This window comes from Canis aureus, chromosome 15, assembly GCF_053574225.1.
Source record: "Canis aureus isolate CA01 chromosome 15, VMU_Caureus_v.1.0, whole genome shotgun sequence".
NCBI lineage: Eukaryota > Metazoa > Chordata > Mammalia > Carnivora > Canidae > Canis > Canis aureus.
The window spans coordinates 66,199,862-66,220,081 of NC_135625.1; the positions used below are offsets into that span (position 1 = coordinate 66,199,862).

Sequence of the window (20,220 nt, forward strand, 5' to 3'; positions counted from 1 at the left end):
GGATGTGTGCAGGCTGTGGGGCCAGAGCTGCCTCAGCCTCATCCAGCAGACAAAGAGTGGCTTTCCCACCCCAAGGATGCCTTAGTGCTCACATGCCAAATCGAATACAAACAAAGGCTGCTTGCAGGAAGCTTGAAAGTCACCCACCCTGTCTATACCTGGGCACGCAGGATCCACCCCACTCCAGCCCCAAGTTTCAACCTTTAAGGGGAAGCCAAGGACACACATACATGTGTTTCCTCAGGGCCTTTGTAGTTACTGTTCTTTCTGCCTGGAATTATTTTCTCTTGATAAGTGCAAGACTTCCTTAAATTCATTCAGAGCCCGAATGTCACCTCAGCAGTGGCCTTCCAGGGCTGTCTTACTCAAAATAATATCTCCCCCCTCACACGCTTTATGCCTTTTCCAGCTTTAATTTTCTTAGTGAAATTGCATTTCAGAGCACTAGCTTTTCCCTGAGGAATGGAATGATGTTTTTTTTTCTTATTGCTAAACTCGATTTTGAGCTCACCCTATAGAAGTAGCTCTTTCATCTTTCTCTTATTCACGCATTAAGTCATGCATCAATTAATATTACGTTCCATCATATTGTCAGAAAATACAATATTATAGGAGATTAAATTACAGTCCCTGAAGGTAGAAACCGTTTCTTTTTTGGTGCTGAATTCCCACCACCTAGCTTATGGTAGTTATTCAATAAATCCTGCATGAATGAATGAATGAATGAATGAACGAACAAATGAGTCCATGGGAAAGTTGATCTCTATAAGATTTTCATCTCAACCTTGAAGATGAAGAGCACACTTTTTCCGTGGACTCTTGCTCAAGACCAAACATTGAGAAGTAGTTGTACAGATGGTAGATAGCATCGTAGCCAAAGCAATGTCGTCTTTTGACGAAGAGGACTTTGATTTTTAGAATGGTTCACAAATATTAAAATACCAGAGAAGATAAAGATGATTTCCAGGTGGGAATGAACATCAGATGGCTTGTGACTTGTCGTTGCCCCTGCAGAAAGGCAGCCATGCTACGAGGTAGCATAGTTCTCACTCCACCTTTATAAACAGGCAAATGACCAAAAAGGAAGGTGGTCGCAGACCCTTATTCAAAAATGAAAAATCCAGGGTGCTCTCCATAGCATGATAAAACTGTTCCCCACCAAGCCCCAAGCCATCAAGAAAAGTCACCAGATATGTTCTTTAGGGACCCAGACATCCATGAGGCTCAGTAGCCACACTTCCCAGGGCTCACAGTATTTTTGGAGACACCTGAAAATGTTTTGGTTTCTTTTAAAATCAGAAAAAAAAAATTAACTTAGAGGTAGAACAAAATGTCTTAATATACTCATAAATTCATCTTAAACCAACAAAGTCCCCAAATACCTCAATTGGCTTTGTTTTAATAGAGGAAGGGACCCTTGGAGGCAAAAATGCTGAGGCCTCAGGAGAAGCGTAAAGTGACCCTGCTGTTGGGTCCCCCGTATGTCAGAAAGCACTCAGACACCCTGAAATGTGTTCATGACAAAAGAATTAAGGCCTCAGTTTAAAAAAAGAAAAAAAAATCTTCTCCATGAAGATTCATTCTCCAGGACGCCTCGATTCACAATCACTTATCTGAGAAGAGAGATTAACGCAATTGCCCCATAAAATATTTTAAGCCCTCACCTTCTCTGAAACAAAGCACACAGAGAGACAGCAAGAGGACCCGACAGCAGTACTGAGAAGATGCATTTTCTTAAAGGTGCTGCAGCCGCTATAATTTGCACCTTCAGAAGTGGAGACAGGAGTGGTTGACACATACCAGCAGCTAGGAGAGTAGAGATAATAATAGGACTAGCAAGCGTGCCCAGCTGCGAAAATAAGCATTCAGCTAACACAGAGCTGAAAATGAAGCCCCCCCCCCAAGCTAACATTGTGGAAAAAGCGTCCTCTGTCCTTTGTTAAAAGGAAAACGAAGATCAACAGGCCCCCCTGAGCCCCACCTAAGCCATAGAGGTCGCTTGATTTAGGTGAATTAGAGACGGACTCATTTTACTCTTCTTATCTTCTGTATTTTTGAACAGTTGAGAGCAGAGCCATGGGGAGTAACAGGCCTTCGTGAGAGAAGAGATCTTGGGTGACAGTGGCCTGTGTGATGTTAGGGTAGGAAGCATAGTTTCAAGAGTGGTTGGCTGCTGTGCACGCCCTTGTTTATCGCTGCCTTGTCCAGAATGCTCTGTCCCAAACTGAGCACCTCTCTGGGCTTCTTCTGACCACAAGAGGCGACGGTCTCAGAAACCACCTTCTGCATCTTCGCATCTAGATTCCATCCTTTCCTCCACTCAACTGCCTGTCCCTGTTAACTCCTAAGTTATTTGTAACTAAAATACCTTAGTCCTGGTTGGGTGGGGATGGGACCAGGGAGGAAGGAGGTGTGTGCTGCCCTTGAGCGTACCCCATACAACTTGATAGTGAAGTTGATGGGCGGGGGGAGTAGGTGTTGATTCTAACTCTAGTAATGGGGTATTTGTCTTTGCTGTACTTTTCTTGTTAGATCCAGGCTATCATTTCATCCTCTCAAGCCCCTTCGGCTCATGACCCTGTGATCTCATGGAGGACCACCCTTTCCACTAAATGTCCCATGAAGTCCGTATCTAAATTAATAAAATGTCAGCCCCATGAAATCATACCAATCAAACTATGAAAATTCACCTCTGAAGCCAATTTCTACCCATTGATCAAATTCCACCCACTGTTCATCTTGTTATAAATCTACCTTTAAAATACTCTTACTTTCATGAGCCTACACATACCTGTCTTGACCCTGGAAATATCATGAGAGACTATAAAATGCTTGGCTGAAAGGTAGGTAGTCTTGTCAGTGTTCCCCAACCTGGTAGGCCATTACTCCAATCTGGAAATAAAGGCATTGCTTTCAGGGGTAAAACAGACAAGAAGGTATTGGGGGAGAAGCACACCTCTGTGTCCACGGGCCTCCCAATCCACACCTGACCTCCACTCCCAGGGCCGATCCTGTTCTAACATTCAGACTCCTGTGATGACCCACCCCATCATCTGGTTCAGCCTCCACGCATCCATTAGGCTTTGTCATCATCGTCATTGTCGTCGTCGTCTTTTAAGATTTTATTTATTTATTTGATTGAGATAGAAAACGAGCAGAGGGAGGGGCAGAGGGAGGAAGGAGAAAGAGAATCTCCCAGACTCCCTGCTGAGCGCCAAGCTCCATACAGGGCTCTATCCCAGGACCCCACCCCCCACCCCCCTACTCACCCCCAAGATCATGACCTGAGCTGAAACCAAGAGTCAGATGCTCAATGGACTGAGCCAGCCAGGCGCCCCAGGCTTTGTCTTCTGAACGTCATCTCCTATGTCAGGGTCCCAAGATTTGAATTAATTCTTTCTTTCTTTCTTCCTTTTTTTCTTTCTTAATTTTAGAGATTTTATTTATTTATTCATGAGACACACAGAGAGAGAGGCAGAGACACAGGCAGAGGGAGAAGCAGGCTCCCTGCAGGGAGCCCAATACAGGACTGGATCCCAGGCCCCTGGATCATGACCTGAGCCAAATGCAGATGCTCAACCACTGATCCACCCAGGCGTCCCTTTGAATTCTTTCTTATGCTAATTATGCAACCTGGAGAGCCAGTGGAGGGAACCCCACCCCCACCGGTACACTTTCTGGCAGCAGCTCTCTCTTTCTATGTGTGCATGACAGGTCTAATTGCCCTGGGAAAACCATTGCCTTCCACCCCTACCTTGGTGTCCATTTTCTAATGCTCTAATGGTCAGGCTTTCATGCAATCTTAGCCCTCAAAGGATTTTTTTTCCTCTAGGGTAAAACAGCTTTAGATGCCCCCTGGGGTAGGAATTACCATACAAGCAAGAACAAAGGAATATTTTACTGAACCCTTCTATTTGACATAGTCGGAAAAGACAAAAACTTGTTAACACACTTTCCTAGCCTGCACTTCTGCTGTTTGTGACATAGGTTAAGTCAGCACCCTTCCGTCCTCCTTTCCCATTGCCCCAAACTCCCCCACTCCCCCGGGAGTTAGCTTCACATGACCCTGGGCTAGTCTTGGCTGGAATGCTCTTCAATAGTCTAGAGAAGCGTTAAGGAAAATTTAAAAGCTAAAACTTATTCTCCTTATGGTGTTGGCTACAGTGTAATAGGGCTTTCCAAAACCTTAAGAAAAAAAAAAAGTTTTATCAGAAGTAGAGCACACACAGAAGAAATTATTTTTCAGTTTGGTAATTTTGTATGTAGGATTCTATTTCTGCTGCTAGCGAGTTAAAATGCAAAAGCCAAAGTGGAATAAAACCCAATAAGAGGCAGGCCTGTTCATCTCCAACTTGTGGGAAAGCACATTAGTGTTCTGTCCTTCAGTAGCAAATAGCTAGGACGTGTAGCTTATATTTACTAAGATTTTGAGAGGTAAAAATCAGACCTGCATTTCTAGGGAAGTAAACCCAACTCTGTGGTTTGACTGACAGATACGTCTCGTTTTCTGAAAGGTCTTGTTACTTTTCAGCAAAGCCTCTTATGCTTAGCCTGAAAAATCATGCTGTACAGCAGGGCACAGGCTCCAGGAAAGGGGCACCAGGCTTTCCATCTCCTATCTGACAACTTGAAATATTCAGGAGAAAATGGAAAATGTATCTTTCAGATGTGCGTATTCTGGGTGATGCCAAATGTCTGGTGTCTTGGAAACAGCTCAGAGATTGGCTCTTCCCTTTGTATTATTGTAATCACGACTGAGTTCTACTACCCAGCAAGTTTGTAGTTCCCAGTCTGGATTTTTAAGATAGGGAATAACAATTTCAACCTATCTATATCTATCTATCTATTCCCCAAAAGTTCAGGGACTGTATTAAGTTTATACAAATAAAAAATGTGATATTTTGCAAAATAGTGTAGGCTAGCATCTTCACATGGAGACATTTCTTTTTATTATTCTTTCGGGTGGGGGGGGATCCCATCTTGTTTTATTAATCCTTAGAAAAAGATTTGCAGTGTAGGAGGAGAAGACCCTGCTTTCCCAGCAGATCGCCTCTTTGTAACCGAGTTAGCATTTGTCACAGGTCAAGAGCTGTTTAAATTACACCTGCGCAGTTTAGTCCCGCCTTCCTCCGTAGGAGAGAAAAGCATATCATAAATACAATGAGATTTCATTAGTGTCTTTCTCCCAGGGATTAATAAAGTGTCATAGCACATAATTCTATACATCAGTTATGTATATGGATTTCATTCTAGTGGAGCATCCTTCAAAAGGCAGCTGGTCAGGAAGACATTCCTTTTTTTTTTTTTTTTTTTTTTTTTTTTAGACATTCCTGATCAAAGAATTTAGCCCGTGAGAGCAGAGAGCTGACACTGACCCTGGATGCGTGCATGTCAGGGCCCTGCCTAATGTTTATCATGGATCGTGTTAGAATGGAAGAATGAGGTTTATGTGGTTTTATGTGGCTTTTTGAGATGAATGCTCTTGGCTCTTTTGTTGCCTTTTTCTCCCCCTTTTTCGACTTTCTTTTGGTTATGGTTATTTCCTGCTTATTTATTCCACTGGCCCACTCAGGCTGCCATCCAGACAACTAGAGCCAAATGGGAAGATCGTACCCGACGTAATTAACCTATGTCAAGCTGTCCTGTCAGGTGAGAACCCCATGCTCAGCCCCAACCCTGAGAGTCGCAGTTTAGGGCAGCTGCCAGCCCCAGGGGAGCCCGGGTTGTGTCGTTTGGACTCCTCACCAATTGCATTTCAGTCTGATAGTCTCAGAATTATTTAAAGCCTCACGCAGGCAGTGATTTCAAACCCACTTCCTATTTATTCCGTTTGGTCCCATATAACCACTGCTTCAATCTTGAGGCTGGTGAGGGTTTATATAGTACCAGATACTAAACATTAATAGATGACTGTTGAGGTAAGAACAAAACAACTGTATTTTCAGTGAGATAGATTTCCAGGTAATAGTACTTCCAGAAATACATACATATATAAATGTAAAGTCTATTCATATATAAAGACATATATATACATAAATAATAATATATTGTTAATAAGATATAAATATAAAATGTATATAAAAATATAAAGCTGGGGGCACCAAGGGGCCCCGTCCATTGAGCATCTGCCTTCAGCTCAGGTCACAATCCCAGGATCCTGGGATCCAGCCTGCATCTTGTTCCTTACTCAGCCCAGACTCTGCTTCTCCTTCTCCCTCTGCCCCCCTCCCTGCCTTGTGTTCTCTCTCTCTTGCTCTCTCTCCCTCTTTCAAGTTAACAAATAAAATCTTAATAAATAAGTAAATGGATTGATTAATTTAATAATTAAATAATAAATTAATAAATTGAATAATAAAATCATGTACAAATAAAATATGTATATATATATACAGATATATATATATCTGTATTGCATTTAAATATGCTACTTTCCCTTCCTCTCTGAAAGCCACATTCCACACCTATTGAAGCTGATAAACTCTGGCCCACAGTGAACTCTGCTGTACCTGAATCTCTACAGTGTTCATTCTCCTCCCACACAACCAAAGTGTGGATGACAGACTGTCTCACATGCAGCACAGTTGTGGTCGTGCATGCAGCCCCCAGCTGATCACTTCGGGCAAGAGGCTATTTTAGACATTTGGAGGAACACAAAGATAAGTGACATGGAGTCTCTTCTCTCAAGGAAACTGTAAATCTAGCAGAGGCACAAATTCAGGTTTCGGGTCCATCCAGGCAGGGAGAGAGCACACCTGAGCCAGGGAGTTAGAGCAGGGAGCAGAATCTGGGAGGAAGGCCTCTGAAGCCCTCTTTTTGAAGGACTGGGGACCTCTGATGTTCTAAGGTGGTGGATAATTGCAGGAACTAAGCATGAACAGAGAAAGACAATGGGATTCCATGTGAGTGGAACAGAGGTGTCTCGGGCCGAAAATTAAGGGTTTTAGAGGAGCACCAAGCTTCTCCCCCACAATATTCCCCAAAGAACAGTAATTTGAGAGCCAACGGGACATCGGGTCTTTGCCTTTTCTGTTTACATTTTTCCCATTTCTGGTTACCTCTTTTATGCTATTGAGTTAACATTGTTCTCGAAATAGACTCACGATTTTCACTTAAATGAATGTGTGTTCAAATGGGAGCACGTTATAAGGAAATCTTGAAATACCAGTAGCACTTGCTGGTGAAAAAAAACGCGCCATGGAAATATTGGGAAATCCAGTGGTGACATCTGCTGGAGCAGGTCTGAGGGCGGTTATTAAAAAGCTAAACTGGCAAGTGTCAGAGTGGTAAAAAAGATGGTCCAGTCCCACACTGAGCCAACATTGACACCCTCTTTTTTTGAAGGATTAAATGAGAATGAGAAGAAAGGAACTTCCTCTCAACCTGTGATCACATGCTATTTAATGTCCAGCCCGAGAATGACCTAAGGCTACCCCCAGTGCCACCAGTGGGAATATTCCCTGGGAGCAGAGGGAGGGAATGGAGGGGACAGTGCCCTGGAGCCAGGTGCACCTGAGTCTCTGCAGAGCAAAGATGAGCTTGTGGGCTGGACCCCTGTCCTACCATCTCCATCCATCCTACAGATTCTTTTTTTTTTTTTAATTGGAGTTCAATTTGCCTAATTCTACAGATTCTTAAAAGGTAACTCCCCAGCCCCTAACACAGTGACAGGCACACAGCGAGCCTTATCAAAAGTCTTAAATTGGGTCCCACTGACATTCTAAGATCTTTTGTCTCTTTCATAGAAAGTAAAGGATTGAGTTTACAGGGATATTTCAGAATATCCCATCCCCTGCCCTGCAAAGGAACAGTGATAGGAATTTCTAAAACGTATAAAATAAAACAAAAAAAATCAGCTGATGGCTAGATCCCATGGGATGCACAAGAAGAATATATGGATGAGTTTAAATAGTCTCTAAATGAGAAATCTCTGTGGGGGTGTCGGCATCTGGCTGTCCAGCCACTGAGGCAGTGCTCATGCAAGTGTACAGGGACCCGGCACGGATCCGAGGTTGGTGGGGCCGGGGGTTGCTTGTGTGGGGTACCCCCTCTCCTCTCAATTCTCACAGCACTCCTGCTGGGCACTTGGTATTCAGCAGCCCAAGAGCAAGAGCCAGAAAGCTCCCTAATGTATTGCAAATATAATTGCTGCCTCCTCCTTAAAAGAATCAGCAGTGTGCATTTCATTGCAAAGTGTCACCTGAAATCGTGTCATTTTAAGTGGGCTATTTGCTATAACCCACGGCATCATGAAGGTAAGACATTAAAGTGCTAATTACAGCTTGAGAATTTAATTTCAGAAGTGATTGTACCGCCTTTCTAAAATTTGCATTCTTCAAGCAGGCCTCCCCAACACGACGCCTTGGCCAAGACGTCTCCGTGCAGAGAGCAGTTTCTTACAGTAAATTGTGCTGTGGTATTTGATTTCGGTGTGAGACCCGTTCAATCAATTTTACAGATTAACATAATTTACCTGTAATGAGCTCAAAACACTAAAGCGATAGCTTTACTATCATGTGTTAGATGTTCCTAAGAAGGACGGATTTATATTCCAGACAAGCCGTTGACAGGACTCGCTGGTGCTTTAACTGATGTTGACAAAGCTTTGACATCAGTGTGTGGCTTTTTTCTTTTTTTAACATTTTTTACTGGCCAAGTCACTAATGAAACCTGGTCTTAAAGCAGTCTCTGATAGCCACTGAAAGCTTTTTTTGACATTTTTAGAGCGCGTGACTAGAAATGCCAAAATCCAAGTGAATCTAAAAACAACATAATATAGTCTGTTTTTTCAGAGAAGAATTAAGAATAAAACATTTGGCTTCTCTGTTTTTTTACATGAAGGGTTCATTCATTAGCAAAGCCTTGACTTCTCTATGCCTCAGTTTTCTCATCTGTGAAGTGGGGATCTAACGTACCACATAACGAGTACTAAACACAGTACCTCGCCCATGTAGAAGCTTTTCATGCTATTATCCCATGGCCCAGAGTTGGAACCACCTGGACCTGAAGAATCGGGAGCATCTATTGCAATCTCCAGCCCCACCCCAGGGGAATGGGTCTCAGCTGACATCAAGTGGATTTGGAGCTCCATCTGGATATGGAAATGTTGGTTCTGCTCTCCTGGGCATCAGAACTCACTACTGTGACCCAGTCACCTTTCAAGAAAAGAACAAGAGTTGAAACACTAGGGATTTTCCCCCATGTAGAGAAAAAAAAGGTGGGGAGAAAGCTAAAGAAGAAAGTGAGCAGAGTGCAGGAGCCCCTAAGAGGCAAAAGCACCAGCAGTTCATCCGCAGGGCTGGTGCTTGCAGCCCAGCTCCCAGCCTCGCCCACCCAGCTGACATTTCTCTTTTTTTTTTTTTTTTAAGATTTTATTTATTTATTCATGAGAGACAAAAAGAGACAGACACAGGCAGAGGGAGAAGCAGGCTCACTATGGGGAGCCTGATGCAGAACTCGATCCCAGGACCCCGGGATCACGCCCTGAGCTGAAGGCAGATGCTCAACCTCTGAGCCACCTAGGCGTCCCCAGCTGACATTTCTACCAGTGCTCACAGCCCCTTCCAGCCGAGCCTGAGAGCCTCTGCTCCTTCCCCCCATCGGGGGGTCCCTGATCCGCATCTGAACCCCCTTCCTGGGGCCTGCCTCTAGCCATCTGCCTTGTGTCTGTCATCTCAGAGGGAGATATTCAGAAGGGGACACTTCTTTAAGAAACGGGGACCCCACGTTAAACTGGAGCCCTCAGACAGATATGGCTTTGAATCTGTTCATTTTCTGCGTGTGATAGGGAAGCTTGCCTTATGGAAAGGTCGGAAAGCTATGTTAGGGACCCTGTGAAATGAGTTGGAGTCAGAAGTTCCCTACCCAAATCTCTAGCAGAGGCAACAAAACCAGAACTGACTCACTACAGATTGTATCACAGCTTCGCAAAGGGCAGGGGATGCTGGTGACAGACAAGGCACTTACCCCCATCCACGGCCTAACCCTGCCGCAGCCCTATGGCCACAAGGGTGCTTGTCTTAGCCCAGGGAGTCTGCAGGGGCCTGGGGGGGCTCATGGGACCACTTGCACAGAGCAGGTGCTGTGCCGTCACTAGAATTCTCTTTCTAACACAGTTTGCATCACAGTCTTCTGCAGCTTCAACATCTTTGAGCTTCCAACTTAACTACAAACATCATAAGGTGGCATTCAAGGCTCTTCCCAATCTGGCCCTGAGCTCTGACCCCATCAGACTCCCACCGGTCCCAGAACTGAACTCATAACAAACTCAACCTGGAGTTCTCTTTCTTTTTATTCTCAAAGCCTAGTTCTACAAGATAGAAGCGTTGGTGAAGATGGAGAGAAATTGCTGAGAGTGTAGAAGGGTGCAACCACTATAGAAAACAGTGTGGAAGTTCCCCCCCAAAAATTAAAATTAGAATCACCATGGACCCAACAGTCTTACTCCCGGGTGTGTATATACCCAAAAGAATTAAAATCAGGTTCTCGGGATCCCTGGGTGGTGCAGCGGTTTGGCGCCTGCCTTTGGCCCAGGGTGCGATCCTGGAGACCCAGGATCGAATCCCACGTCGGGCTCCCGGTGCATGGAGCCTGCTTCTCCCTCTGCCTGTGTCTCTGCCTCTCTCTCTCTCTCTCTCTCTCTCTCTCTGTGTGTGTGACTATCATAAATAAATAAAAAAAAAAATTTAAAAAAAATAAAAAAATAAAAAATAAATAAATAAATAAAATCAGGTTCTCGAAGAGACATCTGCGCTCCATGTTCCTTGCAGCATTATTCATCCATAGCAAAAATTTGAACACAAGCCTAAATGTTCATATACACAGCGGAGTATTATTCAGCCTTTAAAAGAAGGGAATCCAGGGGCATCTGGGTGGCTCAGCGCTTGAGCGTCTGCCTTCGGCTCAGGGTGTGACCCCGGGGTCCTGGGATCGAGTCCCACATCAGGCTCCCCTCAGGGACCCTGCTTCTCCCTCTGCCCATGTCTCTGCCTCTCTCTCTGTGTCTCTCTTGAATAAATAAATAAAACCTTTAAGAAAAAAAAAAAAAGAAAAGGGAATCCTGCCATTTGCTCCAACAGGGATGAACTTGGAGGACATTGTGCTAAGTGAAATAAGCCAGATGCAGAAGAACAAACTACATAGTCCCACTTATATCAGGAATCGAAACTAGTCAAACTCCCAGAAGCAGAGAGTAGAATGCTGGCTGCCAGGGGCTGCAGGGTATGGGGCAAAGGACACACTGTTTTCACTTTTGCAAGAGGAGTTAACAACATTATACGTCCTACTTAAAAATGCCTTAGGAGGATAGATTTTATGTTAAAAGTGTTCTTAACCACAAAACAAGACAAAACCCAAAACCACCCTCGTTCTAGCAATACTTCCCCTAAAGTGCTCTCCAGAACCCCAAGCAAACTTGCCTCCCGGATCTACCGTAGACTTTGATAATTTTGCCAAATACATGCTTTGTTTCTCAGCTCAGAAAATCACGGTGCCAGAGGCTCTGGCGTCAGCCTGGCCAGCCCCACCAGCCAAGGAGTCTAAAGCATAAGCCTCAGTTTTCCCGTACATTCCCTAGGGATGATGATGCTCCCTTTTCCATACGGTTGTTCTGGGTATGAAGTGTCTAATTTGTAGAAAACATCTAGCATTTGTTTAAAGCATCTAATTTTAAAGATTCAGTACCTGTTAACTCTTGGTCTCGTACAGCGTTTGTTCAGTTGGAGTACTTAGTTGTTTGGTTTTGTTGTTTTGGGTTTTTTTTTACTTTTTTACTTTTTTTTTTTTTTTTTTTACTTAGTTGTTTGCGTGCTTGTTTCCCCAGCTATGTTGTGAGCTACTCAGGGTAAAATTCTGTATTTATCTCTGTCTTCCTGCTACTGCTGCCAGGCACTGAATCCATGCAATGAATTGAATTGAATTGAATTGAATTGAATTGAATTGAATTGAACTGAAGTCCCACCAGATGGCAGTAGCTGCCAGCCCCGGAATTCTTCCTTCGTGAGCCCTACTCCAAGGCTGGGCAGGCTAAAAAGAACTCCCCATTTATGGATGAGAAGCAGCAGATTGAGCTGAAGAGGCTCCCAGTTTCCTACCACCAAACAGCCACTTGTTCTGGTGCCTTGACCACAGATGTTAGCCTGGTAGGAATTTGGGACAGCCAGGAGCCGAGGTCTCCCTTCCCAGCCTGGGAACAGAGTCAGCCTGAGTCTCCTTGGTCTGAAGATGTTTCAGAGGAAGGCAGATTGCTGGGAGGAGAGGAGAGAAACCAAGTATAGGAACTCTTTGCACGGAAGGCAAGTTGGTGAACCCAGAACAAGAAATTCTGATACTAGACCAGGAACGAAGAACAAATCATTGAATTCGTATTCATTCATTCCATCAATTAATGTGTTCATTCACTCAATAATCCTATAATCATTGAGGAGAAAACAGAGGAAGAAAAAGAGAACAGTCAGGGAGGTGTCAGTGGGACTAGAGCCTCTTCCCTGTCATCAAAGAGACATCCTGACTGTGGGATTTTTGTTCAGTCACAGGTACATTCTGCCTCCCCATCCTAACTGGAACATGCACTCGCTCAACGTCACAGACTGAAATGTACTGCAGGAGAAAACTATGGGGAATCATTAATTAAAATTTCTTTATGTACTTGTCTGAGTGAGCCCCTGTTAAAACCCCCAGCACTGGGGCATCTGGGTGGCTCAGTGGTTGAGCGTCTGCCTTTGGCCCAGGTTGTGATCCCGGGGTCCTGGGATCCAGTCCTGCGTCGGGCTCCCTGCAGGGAGCCTGCTTCTCCCTCTGCCTGTGTCTCTGCCTCTCTGTGTGAGTCTCATGAATAAATAAATGAAACCTTAAAAAAAAAAAAAAAAAAAAAAAGAATCCCCAGCATTACCATTCCCTGCTGCCCATCTCTCCTGTTCATCAAAATTCACATGAGATTACTACAGGTCGGTCACTGAACTCATTCTTCAATGTGACAAATAATCGATACATTCACTTGTGCCCCCAAGGCCTAAAAGCTCCCTTCTGTACTGGTTTATTCTTTCCTGAATGGGCAGTAAATTTTTATAAGACTACCTCACCCGAGTTCATTCCCCAGTAAGAAACATCACTTGCTCTGATTTCAACTTTTTAAAGAAGTAGGTACCCTTCTGTTGCCCAAAGTCTGTGTTTTTCATAGTCCAAGTGGAAGGGTAAATACCTCACATCCTTGTCCTTGGTTTTAAAAGAGTCATCATGCGATGACTGGGTGGCTTAGCAATAGAGCCTCTGCCTTTGGCTCAGGGTGTGATCCCGAGGTCCTGGGATCGAGTCCCGCATCGGGCTCCCTGCAAGGAGCCTGCTTCTCCTTCTGCCTATATCTCTGCCTCTCTCTGTTTCTCTCATGAATAAATAAATAAAATCTTTAAAAATAAAATAAAAGAGTCATCACGTTAGCATAATCTCCTGTCCCGAACACAAGTTGTCGTGCTCTTCTCTGAAGGGCCTTTGGCCCGCCACCTGGGTTGGACTGCACAGTCACAGCCTATGCCATGGTTTTCAAGCCTTAGCAGGCCACAGAGTCACCTGGAGAGCTTGGGGATGCAGACTGCCAGGCCCCACCCGCAGGACGCCTCACAAGTTCCCAGGTGATGCTCATTGCTAGTCCAGGAACCACATTTGTGAGAACCACCAATACGAAAGGTCTAGGGCTCCCTCAACGTTCATTTCTACCACGTAGATTATAAAACTCAAGATGAACAGTCAAAAAAGATGCTTGCTATTACTGATCCAACTGGTAAGACGACATAACTGGTTATATTAACTGGAACGGTAGCTCTCCTCAAATTCCCCTCTGATTTGACTGTGAGTTTTTAGGAAGATGTTAAACTCACAGACTGGGTAGGGATTCTGAGGTGTGTATGGATGTTTCTAGTTGAGTTGGGAAAGTTTCCTGACTGCCAAAACCTCCATCAGAAACTTGCTGGGAGGGGGGATCCCTGAGTGGCTCAGAGGTTTAGCGCCTGCCTTTGGCCCAGGGTGCGATCCTGGAGTCCCAGGATCGAATCCCATGTGGGGCTCCTGGTGCATGGAGCCTGCTTCTCCCTCCTCCTGTGTCTCTGCCTCTCTCTCTCTCTGTCTCTCTCATAAATAAATAAATCTTTAAAAATTAAAAAAGAAAAAAAGAAACTTGCTGAGATTCTAAAAACCAGAATTCCACGGGCATTGGAGGCTAAAGAAAGAAGACGCTCTATTACAGGCTATGGGAACGCTCTACTTCTTTTTTTTAAATAAAGAATTCCGAAGAAGAAAGTAGAAATGGGGTACAGAATGGAAGCATAATTCACCAGGAGGGGGCCTTGTTTGACATACGTAAGAGGGAAAGGAGGAGAAAGATCAATCCGAACCAAGTGAATGTGGTTGGTTTCAACAAAACCACAGGTATCGGGAAGGTCATTATGTGCGTATTTTAACAAATAGAATCATATTCTCCTCACCCTACACGTTCTCTAGTAACACAGGAGTTTCTTTTCCCACGAAGTCTCCAGCCCTGAGCTTCATCGAGTCATTAATATTTCATCTAAGAGAATATAACATCTTAAACTGAAACCCACAGTAAGATTTGGACACGGGCCTTCAAAGATGAGGATATCTTACAGCGGGAATACGGTGAGCGGGAGAAGATGTTTATTTTCTCTTTCTCTTTTAGAAACAGGGAAGATTGACCAAGAGATTCACAAATACAACACCCCGGGATTCACTGGGTGCCTCTCCAGAGTGCAGTTCAACCAGATTGCACCCCTCAAGGCGGCCTTGAGGCAGACAAACGCCTCAGCTCACGTTCACATCCAGGGCGAACTGGTGGAGTCCAACTGCGGAGCCTCCCCGCTGACCCTGTCACCCATGTCGTCCGCCACCGACCCCTGGCACTTAGATCACTTGGATTCAGGTAAGGCCGGCTTGTTTCGTTTCTTTAAACCTCAGTTTCTTCGTCCGTTAGTGGGGTTCGTAACAGAACTGGTAAGGCTATTGGAGGATCAAGGCAATGAGGGAACGTGTGAGCCCAGGAGTGCTTGGCACATACCAAGTGCTCAAAAGTTACGACCGTCAGCTGGCCTCAGAGCCAAGAACAATAAGGTGAAGGTAAGGAACATGGGAACTGTTGACTATTCCTCATTGACGCGAAATTGGGAGACACCAAAACTGATGTCTACAATGTGACTTTCGGATCACCTGGTCCTTGCCTTTATGACTCTCACTGCAGCCCCACAGTCAAGGTCTACTACCAGGGGAAAGATTTTTTTTTAATTAATTAATTTATTTGAGGGGATGAGGGGTAGAGGGAGAGGAAGAGAGGCTTAAGCCAACACTGTGCTGAGCACGGAGTCCTACTCGGGGCTCGATCTTATGACGCCAAAATCAGGGCCTGTGCTGAAACCAAGAGTCAGACACTTAACCCAATGCACCGTGCAGGCGCCCCGGAAAAGATTGGCCTAAAGCAACACAGAGATCCATCTCCTGACCCTATATTTATATGAATAATCCTGTAGCCCTCCAGATTTTAAGAGGTCCATTTAAGCTTATAGGACTCCGGGGATTTAGTCCCACTCCTGGTAGTGATAAGAGATGTAATTTGGAAGGACAGGCCCTACAGTAAGGCTACGGCTCTTGGCCGCAAAATTAATTGGGATCAAATTCAGCATGCCTGTGACACCAAGTGGCAGAGAGCCATAGGTCTTACTCTTTCCTCTACCCAGCCTGACCTTGGGCCACTTGGGTGACCTCCCCAAGCTTCTGCATTGTCACCCATAAAGTGAAGAGTGGGGGTGATCTCTCTGTGAGCTCCAAATCTAACAGTCCCCATGTCTCCATCACTGTCTCATTAGCAGGTCAAACATGGGCATGCTTCCTGAGCTCATTCTTCATCTCCTTGATGAGGAGGAACGATGAATAAAATGGAGATAAGAGGCCCAATATACAGAGTTCTTTCTGGGACGATGAACTAAAGCACTCAGCGTGGTTGTAGAGGTGCAGCAAGCTTTTGCGAAGCTTAACAGCAATCGTATTAACAATGTGGTTATTATTATATCAGACGCGATTTGCCATGAGGCTTGAACGTCCAGTTGAGGTTCCAAAGTCTCCCCCATCCTAACTTCTAACTCCTAACAGTTCATCACGTAAACGTCACCCATTTGATTGCTTTCCACACATTCCAGCCCATGCTCGGTGTTTATCGGCTGCGGCACAGCTCTTGTCACTGTGATTGCTTGCCAGGATTTGTGCGGCCAAGCTTTCCAAAGCTCCAGAGGAAGCCAGAATTGCCCCATTGTCACAATGGCCAATTTACAGACTAAACAGTCCTCTTTTTTCCCCACACATGGATTCCTAGAACACGATGAGGGGTGCTGTGTGCCAAGGGTACTTGGAAAGAATTCTCTTTCATGAATGTTGTTAGGATTACAGAACGGGCCAGGTTTTCCTCATGGGCTGCCTTGAACAAAGGAAAGCATTCCTCACTGGGAGAAGAAAAGTAGGAGTGAAAATATGAGCTGAGAAAAGACCTATGTTGGGGTGACCGAGGAATAGAGATTTCTCAGATCGGTTCCTCCAGATGCCAGAGCAAACGGAGACCATGCGTGATCTTTGAAATGCGCAGATTCCTATGTGGTTCCAGGTACTTCCTGCAAGAGGCCATGAGCATGTGTGGTCCACAGCGGCTGCCAAGAAACCAGTTTCAAAAACCTCTAGATGCAAAAAAAAAAAAAAAAAAAAAAAAAACCTCTAGATGCTACTCTGGGCCAACATAAACTCACATTAATTAGCAAAGTATTTGCTTTATAGTCTGAGAGATAAAGTTGCAGGGGCCAGACAGTTTTGAGTTCATTTGTTTTTTTAAAAAAAACATGCTTTACGTGTCACAGATTCATTCTTGTGATTGATGTAGTGAAAATGTATGTAGGGAACATTTGTGTGATTATTCAATGTTTATTTTTTTAAAAGATCTTATTTATTTGAGAGAAAGAGAGAGAGAGCAGGAGCAGGGGGAGGGGCAGAGAGAGAGACAAGCAGATTCCACGCTGAGCAGGGAGCCTGACTTAGGGTTTGATCCCAGGACCCTGGGATCATGACGTGAGCTGAAGGCAAGATGTTGAACTGACTGAGCCACCCAGGTGCCCCTCAATGTTTATTTTTTTTCCCCTCAATGTTTAAATCAAATATCTGTAACCCCGATATTATGGTTGCACTGTCACATAAGTTCCATTTGCAGAGAATTGCCACTTGCATTGGGCAGAGTCCTCACCTGGTGTTGGCCAGCCGCTGCATCAACCTCTTTGCCAGCCATTTCCATATTTGGGGGATACTTCTAGAAGAATATGTATGTCTATCTCATGAACTTTATTAAAGGGATAGAAAGTAGCTTGTGAACTATGAAGCAGAAGGCTTATTTAGATAATGTAATTGGATTTTTTTTCTTTAAAGAAAATGAGAGAATGGGGGTGGACGGCTGCACAGGGAACAGAGAAAAATAAGGGAAGGATACTTACTAGTGTCAGAGAAGAAGAACTTTGCCTCTGTTGTCTCATGTTCTGTCTATGGGGGCCTGCAAATTAAACTGATAAAAGGCAGGGGTGCTTGGGTGGCTCAGTCGGTTAGGCATCTGAATCCAGTTTCGGCTCAGGTCATGATCTCAGGGTCATGAAATCGAGCTCACATTGGGTTCCATGCTGGGTGTAGAGCCTGCTTAGGGTTCTCTCTCCATCTTTGCCTTGTCTAAAAAAAAAAAAAACAAAAACAAAAAACAAAAAAACACCTGATAAAAGGCATATTAACAGGAGAAAAAAAATGTTCCTGTGCATACAGGAGCTCACAGAAGTAGCTCGATTAATGGTTAGTTGTTAAAATGCCTTACTAGTAGAGAAAAAGGAAGGAGGAGAAAAGGCCTCCATGGGAAAAACAAATGGATTTCTAAAAAAAAAAGGAGATAAGAAAGTGTGCAATAGTGCTGTTTGTGCAGCTCTGAATGGTCTTTCTGTGTTCTTCAAGGCCAAAGTCCCCTGGGAGAGCATGTTTAGTACGCTTACTCTCCATCTCCTTCCTGGGAGTGACAGCTGCCCAGAGGAGAGAACGGCAATCTCATTTTCCAGAAGTTGCCACTTCCAAGCAGCTAAACGAAATTCCACAAAGATTTCTTTCTGCACCTGTTGAACCCAAATGTCCTCAACCTAAAATCATCTTCATCCCAACTCAGTTCTAGATGGACCTCCCCAGATCAGCAGTTGCTCCCTACTCTTTGGGAGCCTTTTGCTTTTTTCAGAGAATCTTTCACGTGGAAACAGAATCTTCACTATCACAACAAAACAGCAGCATATATGCAAAAATACCAGCGCGGCCTATTGAGTCATGTGTGAACAGGAAAAGACAGGAAAAGAATGAAGGCGAGCGCTAATGAGTCCTGGTTTGAAAAAAAAGGACAGTTGGAAGTGGATTGACTCCTCTGGTGCTGTAGGAAGGGTGGTCCTCGACCAGCAGCGTGTTCCCTGGAAGCTTGTTCAGAGCGCAGAATCTGAGGCCCGTACCTCAGGTGCACTGATTCAGCATCTACAGTTTAGCAAGATTCCCCAGGAGGCTTATATGCACAGTAGAGTTTGAACCACTAAATCCAGTGCCGTGGTTCTCAATCTCAGATGCACTTTTTTGTTTTGTTTTGTTTTTAAATTTTTTATTTAAATTCAATTTGCCAACATATAATACCCAGTTCAGACACACCTTTGAATTAACCTTATCGGCTTTTAAAAATCCTGATACCCAGGCTGCACCCCTGACCAATTAAGGCAGATATGCTGGAGGTGAAAAACAGGTGTTCTTAGATGCCCACCCATCCTTCCTCCCCACCCCCCCCACCAAGGATTCCAATGTGCAGTCAAGGTTGAGAATCCTATAAGAATCAAATAAGAGGGCAGCCCGGGTGGCTCAGCGGTTTAGAGCCACCTTCAGCCCAGGGCGTGATCCTGGAGACCCGGGATCAAGTCCCACGTCGGGCTCCCTGCATGGAGCCTGCTTCTCCTTAGGCCTGTGTCTCTGCCTCTCTCTTGCTCTGTGTCTCTCATGAATAAATAAATAAACTCTTTAAAAAAAAAAAAGAATCAAATAAGAGAGAAGCTTACCAACAGCCCCCTTGCTAGGCCCTTGGAAGTAGGGTTACCAAAAGACAAGAAAATTAAATACCCAAATAATGCTGAAAGAAAGAAAAAAGAAAATCCAGTTTATGAAAAACAATGAAGCCTTCATATATGGTAAAATCACAAGTTAAAAGGCCGAAGCAATAAGCTTACAAAAGGTTGGGCTGCTCTGACCATTTTTTTTGTTAGGAAGTTCACCAAGATAGAGAAGTTTTATCTGAACTTGCGGAGCACAGGTCTGCCTACTTACAACTGGGGAAAAAAAAGACGAAACAAAGAAACAAGAAACCCCCAGTGTGGGGCCGGACTCGGTGGCTCTCAGCAAAGCCCATCATCGTACAAGTGGCTGCACCTGGGGAGGAGCCTCAGTTTGAGAAAAATACCAGATTATTTCTCCATTTTTGGAATGAGCTGCAAACTGAATTTGAAAGGCTATGGGGTGGGGGGATGCACCTTTAAAATAAAGGAGGTGAATTTGTGAAGAATAGGGAGAGGGAGTCCTTGTGGCCTTAGTAGTCAAAGGATCTTGGTGATGAAGTAGGGCTACTCACTTCATACTCACACCAGACACTGGCTTCCCAGAGACCTGGAAATTAGAATTCAGGACATCCGCTCTTAGACCTTGTGTGCCTTCTGCTCTCTTACATTTCTTTCTTTTATCTGAGATGATACCAAAGGATAAAAACCAAAAAAAAAAAAAAAAAAGGTATTTCAAGGTATGCTGGCTTTAAATGATAAGATCCTTTTTCTCTTCCATGATACTACTCACTAAGCTACTCTTTTTACCTCTGTAAAGCCTTTTGTTTTGCAAAGTGAGGGACATTTATGGTTGGTCAGGCTGTGCACTGCACGACTCTGAGGGATGCCATTCACATTGCAGTCTATCTCAAGCAGTGCAACATGGTGGCCTTGAGAGGGGGTTTCCAGGTCATTATAGGAAGAAAATAGACATGACATCACATAATATAAAGTGATTTCCTGTTCTCTTCTCCTCCAGCCCTTATGTCGTCCAAGAGAAACTCCTTTTTGGTTCTGGCATGCCTTTAACACTTCTCCCACTCTTTAA

The 20,220-nt window shown here is 44.4% G+C and overlaps 1 protein-coding gene across 6 annotated transcripts in view; it reads left to right on the forward strand.

Moving 5' to 3' along the window:
- The window catches only part of CNTNAP2 (contactin associated protein 2), a 1,978,697-nt gene that overhangs the window by 1,929,511 nt on the left and 28,966 nt on the right, over window positions 1–20,220 (forward strand). For all 6 annotated transcript variants that reach the window (XM_077850275.1, XM_077850276.1, XM_077850277.1 and 3 more), the window contains one exon: window positions 14,684–14,923. In XM_077850275.1, the coding sequence (XP_077706401.1) occupies window positions 14,684–14,923 (240 nt within the window). The remainder of the gene's footprint in view (window positions 1–14,683; window positions 14,924–20,220) is intronic.